Source organism: Aspergillus lentulus (assembly GCF_001445615.1).
Source record: "Aspergillus lentulus DNA, contig: Alt17, strain: IFM 54703, whole genome shotgun sequence".
Classification (NCBI taxonomy): domain Eukaryota; kingdom Fungi; phylum Ascomycota; class Eurotiomycetes; order Eurotiales; family Aspergillaceae; genus Aspergillus; species Aspergillus lentulus.
In genome coordinates, this window is record NW_028322112.1 from 801603 (window position 1) to 816886 (window position 15284).

At 50.6% G+C, this 15284-nt stretch overlaps 5 protein-coding genes across 5 annotated transcripts; 1 reads left to right on the plus strand and 4 right to left on the minus strand.

Annotated features, from left to right (window-relative positions):
- Positions 1–292: 292 nt before the first annotated feature.
- ALT_9307 (RNA 3'-terminal phosphate cyclase-like protein) lies at positions 293–1504 on the plus strand (the record flags this gene model as incomplete). The annotated part of the gene is made up of 1 exon (XM_033560610.2): positions 293–1504. One exon carries the CDS (start codon positions 293–295, stop codon positions 1502–1504), a length of 1212 nt encoding a protein of 403 aa, XP_033416501.2.
- Positions 1505–4035: 2531 nt separating this feature from the next.
- ALT_9308 (tellurite-resistance/dicarboxylate transporter family protein) lies at positions 4036–5220 on the minus strand (the record flags this gene model as incomplete). Its single annotated transcript, XM_033560608.2, has 1 exon — positions 4036–5220. One exon carries the CDS (start codon positions 5218–5220, stop codon positions 4036–4038), a length of 1185 nt encoding a protein of 394 aa, XP_033416499.2.
- A 3127-nt stretch (positions 5221–8347) lies between these two features.
- Positions 8348–9931, minus strand: ALT_9309 (uncharacterized protein; the record flags this gene model as incomplete). The annotated part of the gene is made up of 1 exon (XM_033560607.2): positions 8348–9931. The coding sequence occupies one exon, from the start codon at positions 9929–9931 to the stop codon at positions 8348–8350; it is 1584 nt and encodes a 527-aa protein (XP_033416498.2).
- A 1719-nt stretch (positions 9932–11650) lies between these two features.
- On the minus strand, positions 11651–12466 carry ALT_9310 (J-type chaperone JAC1; the record flags this gene model as incomplete). The annotated part of the gene is made up of 1 exon (XM_033560606.2): positions 11651–12466. One exon carries the CDS (start codon positions 12464–12466, stop codon positions 11651–11653), a length of 816 nt encoding a protein of 271 aa, XP_033416497.2.
- Positions 12467–13006: 540 nt separating this feature from the next.
- ALT_9311 (putative pre-mRNA splicing factor) lies at positions 13007–14854 on the minus strand (the record flags this gene model as incomplete). The annotated part of the gene is made up of 3 exons (XM_033560605.2): positions 13007–14544; positions 14629–14662; positions 14813–14854. The coding sequence occupies 3 exons, from the start codon at positions 14852–14854 to the stop codon at positions 13007–13009; spliced, it is 1614 nt and encodes a 537-aa protein (XP_033416496.2).
- Between the last annotated feature and the right edge of the window lie 430 nt (positions 14855–15284).

Sequence of the window (15284 nt, forward strand, 5' to 3'; positions counted from 1 at the left end):
ATTTACTTTAGACGCCTTTCTGATGCCGAACAGACTTTTAATCGACGAGCTGTGAGATCTTATTCTTGCAGTCATACATGAATGATTATCAAGCAAAGACCGAAGCCGATGCGATGCGGTCATCCCATCACGCGGAGATAGCCGGAGATAGATAAAGAGATACACTCGGAAAGGAAAATCGTCTCTCCGACAGATTTTCTCTTTTTATCAAAAATTATCCACACTTTGACATTGAGAGAATCAGCTTCTGATATCGACGACAGGGTATCGGAAGATCTCCAATCCAGCAAACATGGCCACTACATCTCAGCCTCCCCTTCGATTCACCGGTCACAAGAATTTTGTGAACCGACTGGTCTTTTCAACCTTAACCGGCCGTGCAGTCCATATCTCCCAGATCCGTCCTTCGTCTCCCACGAATCCCGGTCTTGCTCCCCACGAAATCTCGTTTCTACGTCTCTTGGAGGCCGTCACAAATGGTTCCCAGATGGAGATTTCATACACGGGAACTATCGTTATCTACAAGCCTGGTCTGATCACTGGAGGCGTTGTGGGTAACGGGGTCACCAGCGGAGGTGTTATCCGGCATGAGCTCCCTGCAGGATGCACTCGAGGCATCAGCTACTTCTTAATACCTCTTTGTCTCCTCGCTCCATTCTCTAAAGCCCCGATCAAGGTACTCTTCACCGGTCCTGGCGTTATTACTTCAGCCACACCCGCTGGGGACATGTCCGTGGACAGCGTCCGCACCGCAATCCTTCCGCTTTACAACCAGTTTGGTATCTTCAACAACATTGAGCTTCGCATTCTCCGCAGGTCTAACCCCGGACCGAACGGCAGGGGAGGCGGTGGAGAAGTTCAGTTGGTTTTCGGCCACCAAGTACGCCTTCCGAAAACACTGCACTTGATGAACCCAGGCAGAGTAAAGAAGGTTCGTGGCGTGGCGTATTCGGTCGGCGTTTCAGCCTCCAACAATGCGAGAATGATTGATGTGGCCCGTGGCATCCTCAATCCTCTCGTTCCCGACACCTACATTTTCTCCGATGTGTCGTCCGCGCCGCTGGTCCCTGACAGGAACAACCCATCCGCAAAGAAAAAGATCGGTCTTGGCTTCGGTTTATCCCTGGTTGCGGAGACTTCGACTGGCTGCTTGTACTCCGCTGACGTCGCCTCTCCACCTGCGGGTGGCCAGGCGCCGGAGGATATTGGAAAACAATGTGCTTACCAGCTTCTGGAAACTATCTCAAAAGGCGGATGCGTTGCCCCGGCTGCAGCTTCAACCATGCTGGGCTTGATGACTATGGGGTCAGAGGACGTTGGTCGACTTCAATTTGGACGGGAAGTGATTGCCGATGAGAGTATCATCCAGCTGGCCAGAGATTTGGCCAAGTTCGGTGCCCCCGGTTGGGGTCTACGAGATGCCACCGGTGAAAATGAGCAAGGGGACGTTATCGTGAGCGTGGTTGGACGAGGTATTGGCAACGTTGGTCGGAAGGTTGCTTGATCACGGCAAAAACATGAATTGGTGGCATATCACTATCTGCTGCATATGCTCGCTCATGCGGTTATCAACACGAGGTTCAACCACCATTTGGAGGCTTCTCTGCACATCCGAACCAGTATAGCAGCTCCGCGCACACATGATGCTCTTGTTCCGATCATTCTCTGGTAACGAGCCACCGGATCTGCTTGGGAGATGCTCTACCCAGGTGTGCATCACAGTCGAGTGAACTGCCTCGAGTCTAACCAAAACGTCATCGCTCGCCTGGTTCTGTTATGTGTGGTGGGGATCCGGCACGAGGTTACTTGTACTTCGGACAACCAAGGTCCTTAGCAGGACAATCAATATTCCGAGGTGTTTGGCGAGGGTAACAAAAGTTTTGAAGGGTTGTTCACCTTTTGCGTCGCACTATACCCATGTTTGATTACCCAAGTTGTTCCTGGACACCTGGCCAGGGCAAATTGAACTGGTATTTAAAGAAGAGGCGTTTTTGGTGTTTCGGGAAAGAATTATTATGGCGCACTTATGCTTGTATATAGAAGTATCATGCATGCGGATCCCGCACAGATTACCATTGATATCGACGACCAGAGCCTTCATCACGTTTATATTCGTATTCTTCATTTTATGGTTCCATATCTGCAGCAGTTGCCTTGGGGGTCATGGCCCGCCACCAGCGCAGTACAAAATGGCAGCTGCTCCCCCCTTCCTCCTCTTTCCTTTCTTTCCTTTCTTTCCTCCCCTTCCACTTGCCCCTGCCATGAGAGTCTACCATTTCTTTTCCTCTCCTGCGCCGTTCTTCTCCTCGTCCTTGTTTCTCAGCCTGAACCACATTCGTTTCTCTCTCTCCAGATATTGATCTTCGCCGTGCTTCACGTGCCTTCCTTCTGCCTCTCTCCCATGTCCCAATACAGTAGCCCCAGAAAGTCGCCTTGTGGTTGGCCTCTGTTCAGAGCACAGACTATCACCTGCATAGGTAGCTGATCAAGTACGTCAAGCTGAGCGAACCAGTTGGCAAGTTTCAGACTTCCTCGTTTCGAGCAGAAGCTGATCATTGTCAAATTATGCGCCGTGGAGGCTTGACAAGCGAGCGGCTCGTACATCTCACACTTCCAACCCTCGTTCCTCTGACCATTATGCCTGGCACCGTGCGCAGGCCCAGTAAGTGACAGAGCTTGTATGTATTCCTTCGTCTTCATTGAACTTTCATTCCTTGCTGACAACTTTCAGGCTGGCTAAAAACAATTGTCCGAACCGGAGGCACAGCTTCGAATTCTCCCATGAGCCTGTCCATTGCTTTCCCCTTCTGTCTATAGCTCTACTAACGAGGCTACAGCAAACGCACAACTTTTTTCGAGAACAGACCACCACTAGCCAACAGTAGCTGCATCGTGGCCGGCCCAGTGAGTGACAGAGCTTGTGAGCAACTCTCTTTTCCTCATATTTGTGTACCCAACTTACAATCGTAGGCTGCCTAAAAGCCATCTTCGCCACACCGCAGTGAAGCGGAAGCTCATTATTTGATAATGTGAGCGAGATTTATCCTTCGTGGAGCGTGTTTCCTAATCTGTCTCAGAGCTTCCTGGCACGCCCTCCGCTTCGCTGTTGCATCACTTTCAGGGGATATTCCGTTATCTTTATGGTTGATAGTATGCTGAGCGGATGACAAGGCTTTATGGAGTTGGACCTGTACTTGGTGCGAGCTATGCCCTGGTCAAGGTTTTCACCTACAGCAGGATGTTTCCCTTGACGTGGTGGACATCAGTCTGCTACCCGAATAGGAGGGTATGAATGAAGAATCAGCGAAACGTCATGATGAATGGTGTTCGTACTATACTAAATTGAGTTTGCAAGTGTGAGCCCAAAGCTGAAAGGTTGCCTTGGGAATGTGTTCGGTACCGACTAGAGGCTGCGAGAATTGGGCGGAAAGTTTGGAGTGGTTGAAAGTGCAACGTGCTGAGCCCAAAGCCTCTTATAGCCTAGAAGGCATCTTTACGAGCAAGACGCCGTGGGGATGTATTTTGCCTTGGGATGTACAGTAAGGGGCTTTTGTCAACATCACGGACTGTACTTCTGTCTTGAGGTACGAACGCGTAAAGATGAATAAACAAACTTCTAATATAGATTGACTCGATATCCTACATCTAAGCATCTTCAAATAGCACCAGAATCTAGCAAGAGAAAGCAAATAACACGAAAAAAATGCATAGATACTCCAAAAGCAGGCTGCGGTCCAATAAACATAAATGAGCAAGCATTGGTGCTGAACAGGAAATCAACTATGACAGAATGAGACTGGCTTGTGCACCCCAACGCCTTTTGAATGCAGCATACGCCGATTGAAGTGCTGAAAGCGAGACGATGAAGAATTCCACCGAACAGCAAAGGGAAAAGAGAGGCAGGGGTGAGGTAACGGGGGAGTTCTTTTCGAACAGGATGGTAGGCACAACGCTGGAAAGTATATCAAAGAAAAAAATCTGCGAGATTGTAGCACTTGAAGGGTCATTGACAGAGTGATTGTTTGCGGGTGGCATTTACTCTACGACGTCCTCGTCCTTGCCGGGGTACATGATGTCCTGTCTGATGACGGCACGAATGTGGTGGATGAAAACGAAGAGCCACATGCAGACAATACCGACCGACATGGTTGAGCCAACGCCCAAGACGCCAGGGCTGCCCAGTGCCCTCCCCAGGGTAATAGTGGCCAACGTGAAACCAGTGTTAGGGAAGACCATGGCCCACCAGCTAAGATGGAACGCAGTAGGCCGGGCCCAGACGACGGCAACAAAGGCAATGAGGAAGAACCAGAGACTCAGGGCCCAGAGGAACACGCCGACGATGATTGCCATCAGCTCGAGGATCCGGGCGTCCTCGATGGCGTGCGCGTCGTTGAGGACCTTGAATTCCTCGGGCAGGCCCTTGGCCATCCCCACTAGCGCCAGCGCGGTGAAAGCCGGAGGCCCCACGCAGATGAACATGGCTGGTCTGTGTTCGCGGCAGGGAAGCCCCGACTGCATGAGCCGGCCGATGTAGTGGGCGTACATCATGAAGCTGATTGAGAAGCCGAGGCCCTGGAAGGTAACGCCAGCGGTGATGACGGGGATGGCGGATCGGGCGGGCTGGGATTCGCCAATGACGGAGGCGATGGTTCCGCTGAGCATTATGGGGAAGGCTGGTAAAATCCATGATGGCATCATTGTCTGGAGGCCGTAGGAGTGCGCAGCAAAGAGGAATGAGTACTGGACCACGGCTGTGGCGAGGGTGCAACTGCAGTAGACCCAGAAGAGGACTTCGAGTGCGATGAGGTACGACTCGAGATCGTTGGAGCCGAAGTAACGATGCAAGCCGGTGATAATCGTTGCAATGGATAGCCAGAAGGTAGGAAAGAAGAGACCCTCGCGAGGGTGGCGCAGGCTGTCAAGGAAACCGCCATGCAGGATGAATCTCAGCGCCATCAGAGAACAGACGAGAGCGAATAACAGAAGGTTGATAATATAAACGACCATCCCAATGCCCTTCATTCCGCTGAAGGTATAGGGCTGACTAGCAATCAGGAGAGCCAGTCCACCGGTGCTCATCGTCAAGGTATACCAGGCCCAGGTGAAGTGCCGTAGGCGCTCACGAAGGCTCAGTCTAGGAGATTTTTTCATCTCTTTTTCAAAAAGGCCAGAATCTGACTGTGACGATGTCGGCGGAACATGATCATGATCGTTGAACATCGTGATTGCAAGGTGCTCGGTCCTGATACGGATACGAAAAGAGTATGGAAGGCAAACAAGGAAATTTATGTCAAGCCTAGTGAAGATGTGGTAAAACGAGGAACACAAGACAGAATCCTATCCGGATGAGAGAGTATGTGTAGATGATGTGTCAATGCTCTGACTTCACTACAGAAACCCACAGACAGGGCAAATATGAATCTAGTGAAGAGCACGTAGCAGAGATGGTAAAGATCAGCCTAAGTGCACTGGAAAGAATGGATGCACTTTGCGGTGCCCGCAAAAGGAAAGAAGAGAGGGAGATAAGGTGTAATTGTCCGACTGAAACAACGAGATATCGCTGGCGCCATAGATACTTTATAACAGACTGCAGAGCCGACATGCACATGTGAACGACCAGCATAAAACATTGAGGGCTTCGGGTTGACAACCATTGCCATTCCATCTGGCGTGAAGGCTGTCTGGGCCAAGAGTCCAAGAAAATAGGGATGCAGAATGCATCAACAGTGGTTGGCTCAGCAGATATCGCGAAGGACATCCTAGAAACTCATTGCTCCAGATTGGATCAGTGGTGTCCACCAGGAATCGGGGAGGTTAGGAAGGAAACGCAATCAGGCCCTTATTTAGATAGGTCCATAGAGAGCGTAGCTGCAACTCACTTTCTTGCAAAGGAGAGAAGGTTCACTGTGGAGAGTCTAGACAAGGGGAGGGTGAAGGTAAAGCCTGATGCCTAGGGGGATGAGCCATGATCTTCACAAATAGTGGCAAATCAATGAGACTTCGCCAAGAGAATGTCTGGTATGAGAGTGTGCCTGATGAAAGAAGAGCAAGTAAGCTATGCACTATGCAGACCACAAATGCAATGTTCTCGCCATGCAGATCCAGATGACGCGTTTTTGGCGGTAGCATGGGAACAGGTCTGAGTGAAGATAGGAGTGCTTGTCACATCATCAAAAAAGGAAGAGAGATAAGGCTTATTCCCCATTTCGTCAGCGTTTTGGCTTCTTTTGCTTCTTACGGTATCGGGTTCTCTCCTTTGGCCGGGTTTCCTGTTTAGTCTTCAAAAGTGGTTGCCAAACTTGTCATGATTCGAATCTTAAGACCTTTTTAGTCTCGACTGCGCGATCTCAAAATTAGAAGCCGGGAATGAACAATTGGGATGGAGGATGCACCTCATCGGGTCGCCCGGTTGCAGCCTTTCGGCCCGAAGCAGTCGAAATTTCACAAACTGGAAAGGGGCCGCTGAGCCCAGTAGTCGAACCGTAGATCATCGATAGGGAAGGCAACAGCTTTGAAGCCGATTAGACGGGTCTGTGTTTTTGTGAATTCTGTGGGTCCTGATGGCCAGGACACCGAGTAAATCATAGGTGGAGGAAGTTCTGGGCAACATTCGAAATGCCGCAGATTACAGCAAGCAGCACCCGAGTGAATCTCAACGTGCGCCGACGTCTTCAATTTGGTTTGCCCAGGAGACCGGCCAAGAGGCCCAAGAGAGGGATCGACGACGCATCATCGACGGGGAGACCCGCTGCCAAGCTCAGTGGTGGCTGTGGGAATGAAAACAAGTTAGCGAGTGAGACATAAGGAAAGGGGGATGGAAAGTGAAACCATTACTTGAAGGGACTTAGGTTTGCGTGTTGTATTTGCTTTTTTCGAACTGCCCCTGACAGGACGTTATGAGTGGATGTATGGCATTTCCACGCTACGATCTGATGTCTACATCATGACCCTGAAGAGATCATGGGTCCAGAAGAATGTGATCATCTGTGTACTTCATAGTGGAATCAAGAGAGATGGATTCAGAGGAGAAGTTTATGGAGTCGATGGAGATGCTGGAGCGAGAGGAGAGTCCAGTCCAGATGTCGTTGCTGGGAAGACGCATCAATGCTTCTCTTGGCATTGGGAGGATCAACCCTAGGGAGGTAGCAACAACCATTTCTAAGAATAACAACCAGCACTGAAGTTCTGAAAGCTAGTTTTCTCTGTGAGGTAAAAATAATGCATGTGCTATCCGCGTTATTGTCCAGTCTTTCATGTTGCACAGCCAAAGCCAAGAATGGCTGTGATGGCAGATCTAAATGAATCCAGTGCATGGCCAGATAGTTCAGCGAATCTATGATGTGTAAGAATGTCTCCCTGGGAGTTATACAAATCTAATGCACACTATTCATGATCTACAGAGTCGTTGACCCACTGCTTTGGGCTCTATTCCACCGTAACATCAGCGTGATACATGGCAACTGCTACTACGTATAGCCATCAGACAGATCAAAGGCCCACTGTCGCCACTCCAACCCCCCAATGTCTCCAGTTCATACCAGGGTATGGTATCAAAATATGGACTACGCCAAGCGGGAATATCCACATACCACTCTGAAATATGAATCAAGGCCAAGAAACGGGAGGATGGTCCGTCTCCACACACCTTCCGAGTCTCTACGAAGCGAATCCACTTCGATGTCGGACAAGGCAGATCAGGCATATTTGTCTGTTATCAGTAGGCTCGGCGTCGACGTACAGAAGGTGTGTTTGATTTGTCGATTGCAGCAATGGAGGGTTGGCATGATGCTCCATACAGATCGCGGTGAATTGACGTAGTTGTTTAGTAGCCTCCTGGGATATTACTTGGTATGTTCATACAGAATGCTACACTTGTTCGGCCTGCGCATTGAAGTCTGCATACATTAATGAGATGGATTACGGTTAGACAGTTCGTCTACTAATCATCATGCAATGGAGGTCATTACCCAATTCTTCAGTCGTGACAAGGTACACAAGGCGTAGAAGAGCAATTTATAGAAAGCAAGCTCGTAGAACAGGATGCACCAAAAATGCTAGGGGAATGGTCATCATGTTTTGTGATCAATCTGGACGAAACGATGCCCCCAAGTTGAGACCAGGACAAGACTTGAACAAGGTGTGCTCGAATAACAGAAGTCTTATTCCATTGCTCGTCGTTCCATACTCCCGTTCCATGCATAGATACGTACTTCAAACAAGAGTACAAGTAGATATACCGACTTGATGTAAAGGCGATGGCCCAATTGAATAAGTCCCGACACGGGACACAAACAAGACGCCTGATAGGAAGGACAGAAGGCAAATAAAGCGCAAATGAAACCCGAATTCACATCATGCGGAAGACCAAGTCCGAGGCAAGTTCGGTTGTCGAATCCAAGAGCGCGCGGAAACCACGGCTGGCGGGTTGATCCGCCATTCGTGGCCGTTTGTCCACTGGTGAAGGGACTGGCGAGCTTACCATACTTCCCATTGGAGGGCAGTATTCTGCAAGCTCTTTCACCTTGCAGGCTGCGTAGTGTACAACGAGTTTGCGAAGCTCGTTGTCACGAAGCTGAGTGGCCGAGGTTGGTGAAATTGGCTCCAGACGGGTTGTCTTGGTGTAGGTGAAGTGGAGAAGATCGAGGACCATTCTGGCCTTGGTTGCGGTCAAAGCAGCTCGCTCTTCCTTCCGTTTGCCGTCCTTCGGACCAGGAAAAGCCAGACGCAGCAGATCCGCGTGAAGCTTTCGGAGACACAACTGCGCCAGAGCGGGAATCAAGTATCGTACGGCGAAAACGTACAGCTTGGCGTGGAAGATAAGATACGGGAGATCTGATTTGCTTGGATCCGAGTGTGTCGCCGTTGGGGTGAAAGGCCTTGTCCCATAGGTCGAAGGATGATCAAAATAGTCCAAGCTCACAAACTCATCCCAGAGACCAACTCCAGTTGGGCGGCGCGAAAGATATAGCTGCTTGGCGAAAGAGGTGTCAATGAACGATTTCATCTGGCTTCGGGGAGACACAACCTCTTCCTTGGCTTGGTCCTGCTTTTGACTGTCGTGATCAAGCTCCACCTTCTCATTGAGGGTGTCCTTGACATTGGGGGGCACAGAGGTTGCTCGATGCCAACTCTCAGTATCCGACAGTGCAGCAGCATCAGGGGACCGTTCCGCTCCAGTGGGCTCAGGAACTTCCACAACCTCCGCTACCTCATCTAGTTTAGTAGGTTCGGTCACTGGGATCGAATCATCCAGCATTGTAGTAGTCTCGACTGTGAGCGGGTCATCAATCTGGTCATCAAGGTTTCCAGGAGGAGGGGTTGTTGGAGGAGTCAGGTTAGACATTGGTTCCTCTGCCGTCACACCACCTTGCTGTTTCTTCTTAGCCTTCTTTGACTTCTTCGCTTTCTTGCCCTTCAAGGGCGTGGCGGCCTCAGCGGCCTCATCGAGACCCCAGGGAATTCCCTCTTCGGCAGCAGAGGTAGCCAGACGCTGCTCACCTGGCTCGTCACAGTTTGATGCCAGATCCTGTGGCGGATCATCTGGTGCCGCAACATCCTCTCCCGCGTCGTCGTTGGCATCATTCACGCTCTCGCCCTCCTTCTGTGGCTGCGCCGACTTTTCAGTTGTCTCGGTAGTCTTCGGGTCCCCACGATCTGGCACGTCCAGGTCCCTGTCCGAAAGCTTGGCAGACGGGGGAGGAGATGGTGCTGGGGGAGGAACGGCCGAGGCGAAGGGATTGGGATTCGAGAACATCTCATTGAACGCCGTGTCATTGCTGGTTTCGACCTTCTCACCTTCGCGAGATCCTGGTGTAGGCATGGTGTAATCGCCCGTGTAGGCATACTCGCAAAAGGCCACGAAGGTCTCGACGTCCTCATCCTCCAGAACGGCAATATGATGCTTGGACTCCCTGGTGAGGCCATTGTTCATGAGATGATCGAGCGGTTGGGAGACATGGCGGGCAAGGCCCGATTGTATTGTCAATTTGTCATGATTAGGCCCAACAAGGAACGTGAATGGTGGTGAATGGACGATGCTGTATCCAGGAAAGTGATTCGAAGAGTCAGTGGCAACGCTGTCATGGTTGGCATGAGGACTTGAAGGCTCGTAGCTTTTTCGATGAACTTGGGTAGTTGGATTGAAATCAAAGTAAAGACGCAGCACAAGCAGGATGCTGAAAATGGAAGATATCCCCTCCAAGTTGATCGATGAAGATGCTCAACTCACCTGCTCCAGTCTGGAGACGACTCCATTGAGGATACTGTCCCAGAAACTTCCTCCGCTTTTTCTTCCAACAAAAGGACAATGTGATCTCAAGACAAAGGTACGAGTAGGAACAGAGCAAACGCAATTGTCCCCAATTCCCCTCGCTCTGAATGCACAGCAATAAATACTAACAGCCCGAAACAATCATCGTTGACTCTTCAAATTCAAAGCAGAGTCCACGCGAACTGAAGTTTCTGACCCTGCCCCCTTCTATCCTTGCCCTCTGCAGCCTCATTTTTCCTTTATCTAAACTAAAAGAGAGCCTACAAGCGCGGAACCGACCCAGATGGGTCAAGTTAGTCTGCTACGTGTGCATTCACGACGGGATTTAGGGCGGTTTGACCGCCAACTTCTATTGTCAACGGTGCCAACAGCAACAACCCCCTCATAAGCCATTCCTCCTTATCACGGCAGCTGGCAGATGGGCCATTGCCAGATACCATAATCCACTCTGTCTTGGAGCCATACCTTGCCACTGTTAACATTGACATGGTAAAATTCGCGGGGATAGCTCAACATCCGCGACCCCTTTCAGACGCTGTGCAGGTAGGCTAGTTGTTTGTCTCACGCATTCTCGAGAACGACTATTAGTGTTACTGGACAACGCAGCGGTACCATGGCAAACTGCTGATGGAGACTGTAACACGCGCAAGTCACGCGGGTAATTGATAGTTGCGGGCTTGCAGCGCTTTTCTTCCTTTTGATCCTAGAGGGGGTGGAAATGACCAAGCAAGATCGTTTGAGAGTGCTTTGAGTAGCATTAGTCTGGTCAGTTAGCGTTGACTCCTGCATCGTGGGTTGCCAATGCCAATTTCCTCCAACGGCTTAGGTTGTTGCCCGACGAGTGTTGTACCTGCTGTTCGTCCCAGCCTCTTGATGACCCAATTGCGGGTCGTTTCGTGGACGGAATTAGTTTGGTACTTCAAATAATCATGAACTAGAGAAGGACATTAAGGACATTATTGACTCTTATGGTAGTATATGCTAGAAGTGCTATGAAGATCCCAAACTGGCTGGATGCGTTCTCATCTGGCGGTGAGACTGGTGGACTTCGATTACCGCTTTAGATCGTCACGATATGGCTGGGTTTGCAAGGGTGGTGTTTGCTACGAGCCTCGGTCTGATCAGTCTCGAGTCCTGGTGGGGAATACTTGATCGACTAGATAGTGCAGCATGTTGAAATATATTCACATCCGGATCCTTTACTCAGATCAACATGAGAACACAAGGTGCAATGACTACTGGCAGTGTATGTCTTGCAATGTATGGCATGTCTCAGTCATGCTACATCTCAAATCAATATAGTTTTTGCTCCATATGTAGTCTTAAGCTTTGGGTCTAAGATCGAGAGACACAGGCATAATGCACTTCCAGTATCCGTAATCAATGAATCAGGCGAATCTCCGTCCTGCCAGGTTCCCACTCTCGTAAGCCTTCACCGACACTGTACCAGAACCTCAAGCGCACACACTCCTGCCGCGCAGCCTCGATATCGCCCCGTTCAAAGGCTTGCGCCAAGCTCTTCACACACGCCGCCACCCGCGCGTCATTCTCCTTCTTCAGCGCCGCAATGGTTGCCTCAGCCTCCGGCCCTGCACCGACTTCCTCAATCGTCTCCTGAACCTCCATGACCTCCATCAGTGTCTCCGGGTCGAGCGCATGCTGAGTCGCTCCGTCCTCCGCCGTCACGTCGATGCCATGCATCTCGCGCAGAAGATACTGCGCCCGTTGCAGAGGGTCCGATAGTGTCCGATACGCTTCGTTGATCCGGGCGGACAGCGCTTCCGCCCGCTGCTTCGCCGGTCCTGGCGGGAACTTGTCCGGGTGTATCACATTCTGCAGGCGGAGGAATTCGCGTCTCAAATCGCTCAGGGGGATATCAAATGATGAAGCAGGAGGTGGCCCTGCCGGCAAAGTCTCGCGGAAAATGGTATAATGATTTGTAAGGTCTGGGAGGTTGCTATCCTGATTGCTCGTCTCGGTGGCTGTAGTAGTTGAGGAGGTCGAGGCAAGTCGACGGGTTGGCAACGTCAGATCAGGGCCTCGCGCAGGCTGAGCAGCCCAGCTTCTCGGTCTCAGTTGGCAGAAAATACAGGCGCCTGTTGAGAATAGCGAGTGTCTGACCTCCGTCCGTGACGGGGGAACTGCGGAGAGCAGCGATCGCTGGGCCAGCCGCTGCATACGAAATGATGCCGCCATCTTTTCCTTTAAAAGGTATGTCTGTTGGCGCAGCCTATGATTAGATCAAGAATGGTAGAACAGCTTTTCCTCTTCCATCTGGAGATTGTTCCGATGGCTTTCTTCTCGGTCGAGCAATAAATAATGGAGATAACCAACCACGTGCCGCTTAGTCAGGAATCGGCGATTGATCGCCGATTACGTCATTTATCCCGAAAATGTATTGTAAGACTTCATAATCGATGCACATTCTCTACGGAGTGGTATCCTATCCGATTATACTTCTAAAGAGGTACGTACAAAGCGAAGCTAGAGAACATTGGTGCCTAAGCTTGAACAATTAGATATTGAAGTCCTTGGAAATGATAATACTTTATTCTTCGACGTACCGGAATCTCAAGGGGGAGAATTGGCTTCTTATTAAGCCAGGTCTGACACAGACCCTAAGCTAGGCAGCGTAAGAATTTATTGTAAGTATACAAGTTGTAGGTATATCAGTCTGCAAGCGTAAACGTGGCCATATTGCCGATTGTACTTGTTTAGACTTAATAAGTGCTATATTCACTCTATGCCCCAGAGCTTCACAGTCCGATCGTGCCCACAACTGGCAATCCACTGGGCATCATCACTGATGTCTGTGCTAAGGACATTGCCTGCGTGGCCACTCAAGGACTTGACCAGAGACCAATCATCCGCGCTGAAGATATTGACGTTCTTGTCGAACCCACTGCTGACGAAGAATGTCCCTGACTTCTTTGGTTGAACGGGCGTTGCTGGCGTTGGTTGTTCGCTCGTCGTGAGAGTCGGATTGGTGTCAACGTCCATTCGCCCGTTGCTTTCAGTGGATGGCAGATAAGATGCAGCCGACTCAGTGCCCTTGTACCACCGTACGTCCGACACGACACTTTTATGTGCGCCGATCCCACCAATATTGCGTACTTGTCGGAGGTCCCAACACTTAATCCAGCCATCACCCGAGCCTGACAAGACACGGTATCCGTCTACACCCCAGTCGAGGCCGTAAATTTCTCGGACATGTCCCTCAAGGATCATCACCGTGCGGCCCGTCCGCAGATCCCAGATCCGACCAATGCTGTCCAGACCCCCGCTAGCCAGCAGAGAACCGTCATTGTTAAATGCCACCGTATAAACCTCTCGCGAATGACCCTCCTGAAGAAGGAGTTCGACTGTTGTCTCGACGTCCCACAAGCGCCATGTCGTGTCGAATGAGGCAGAGGCGATGTACCGCCCCGAAGGATGGAATTCTGTCCGGCATACACGGCCGCTGTGGCCTGACAGTGTAGCTAGTGGTGTATCTTTATCCAGTGACCACAGCGCCACGTTGCCCTCGCCGCCCCCGGAGACAAGGTTGACATTCGACTCGGACACATTCGACGAGGGAAGCGTTGCACCGGGGAACCACGCCAATCCACCGACACGATCCGTATGTCCATTAAGATTTGACTTCTCCTCCAGATTCGGTACGGTGAGCAAGCGAATACCACCACTCCAATTGCCCGCAGCAATCGTCTTTCCGTCTGGCGCAAAGCGACAAATGCTCACAGGGCGATCGCCCGCAATCTGCGACCCGTAGAGGTCGAACCCTTGCAACTTCTCTTTGATCGCTTTGCGATGTTTGATATGTGTTCTCAATGGAATTGTAGATTCCTCTCGTAAGCGCTCTACTCGTGCTTTCGCTCGGGGTAGGGAATAGCGGGCGATTGCTTTTCGGGCGTTGAGTAGCTCCTGGGAACCTTCTGTGTAGAATTCTTCCTGTTGTTCTGCTTCCTCTTCCGCCTCTTCAACTTCCTCTGTCGTACCTCGCATGGATATATCACCTTCCGCCGCGGCCGCTTCCTGCCTCTCGGCCAGGTCGGTCAGAAGCTCGCGTAGACGGTCTCGCCGGTCCACGGGGCCTTCTCCGAAAAGCGTGATCGGTTCTCCAAGCTCTCGCAGTCGTGCGCGCACACGGTTATCATCTGTCGGAACGGCCATGGCTGCTGCTCGTCGCTTGCGCTCGAACTGGGATAGAATAGCAGATGCTCGTTCTGCGGGTATGCCCGCTGCAGCAGAGGGAATATCATAGTCGCGGTCGACGGCTGCGATTGACATGGAAGAGTCAGCCAAATGATTGAATACTTGGGTCGCAATGCAAAGTCAGGTCGAGGGAAGCTATTACTTACGGATATTTGCCAGGTCAATGCCCATGTCCGTATCCTAGTCAACCCAAACATCATTGGACGTCAGTGGAAGGATTCCTGAAGAAAGCCTTTGACTTCATAATGTGAACATAGATAGATCAATCTGTATGCAGAACCTATATGGATCGAGCAGATGAGGGCCAGAGAAAGAGAGAAATCTTCGTACCTCGGACTCCTCCACGTACGCCTGTCTTGAAGGGTGCATCATCTTGGACACTGGAGCTTGAGCCAAACGTCGAATCAGAAGGATGGCTTGGTTGTGAGGTCGTTTTCCCCTAGAGATTAATCGTAGAGAGAAGCAAAATATTTTCTGATGGATATTTATCAGTCTGAAGAGGCACCAGTTGCTCTTATGGTGACACCGCAGTCCTAGTGGAGGCCAGGAAGAAAACGCGGAGACGACGTTATCCAGGATATTTTTCCACAGTCCGTACAAGGGCGGATTGACTGTTCTGTCACCATTTCAGGTCGTCCTTCCTGGAGAATCTTTCTACAATACTCGGCTTCACTTGCGCAGTCTATACCTGCAAAAAATTCAATTCTCATTAATTATTCTGCGAAGATCGTCTCCTACGCTGAACCAATACACTCGAGAATGAGCCACATCCAGGCCACTACGTGTATGTCAAATTTATCCT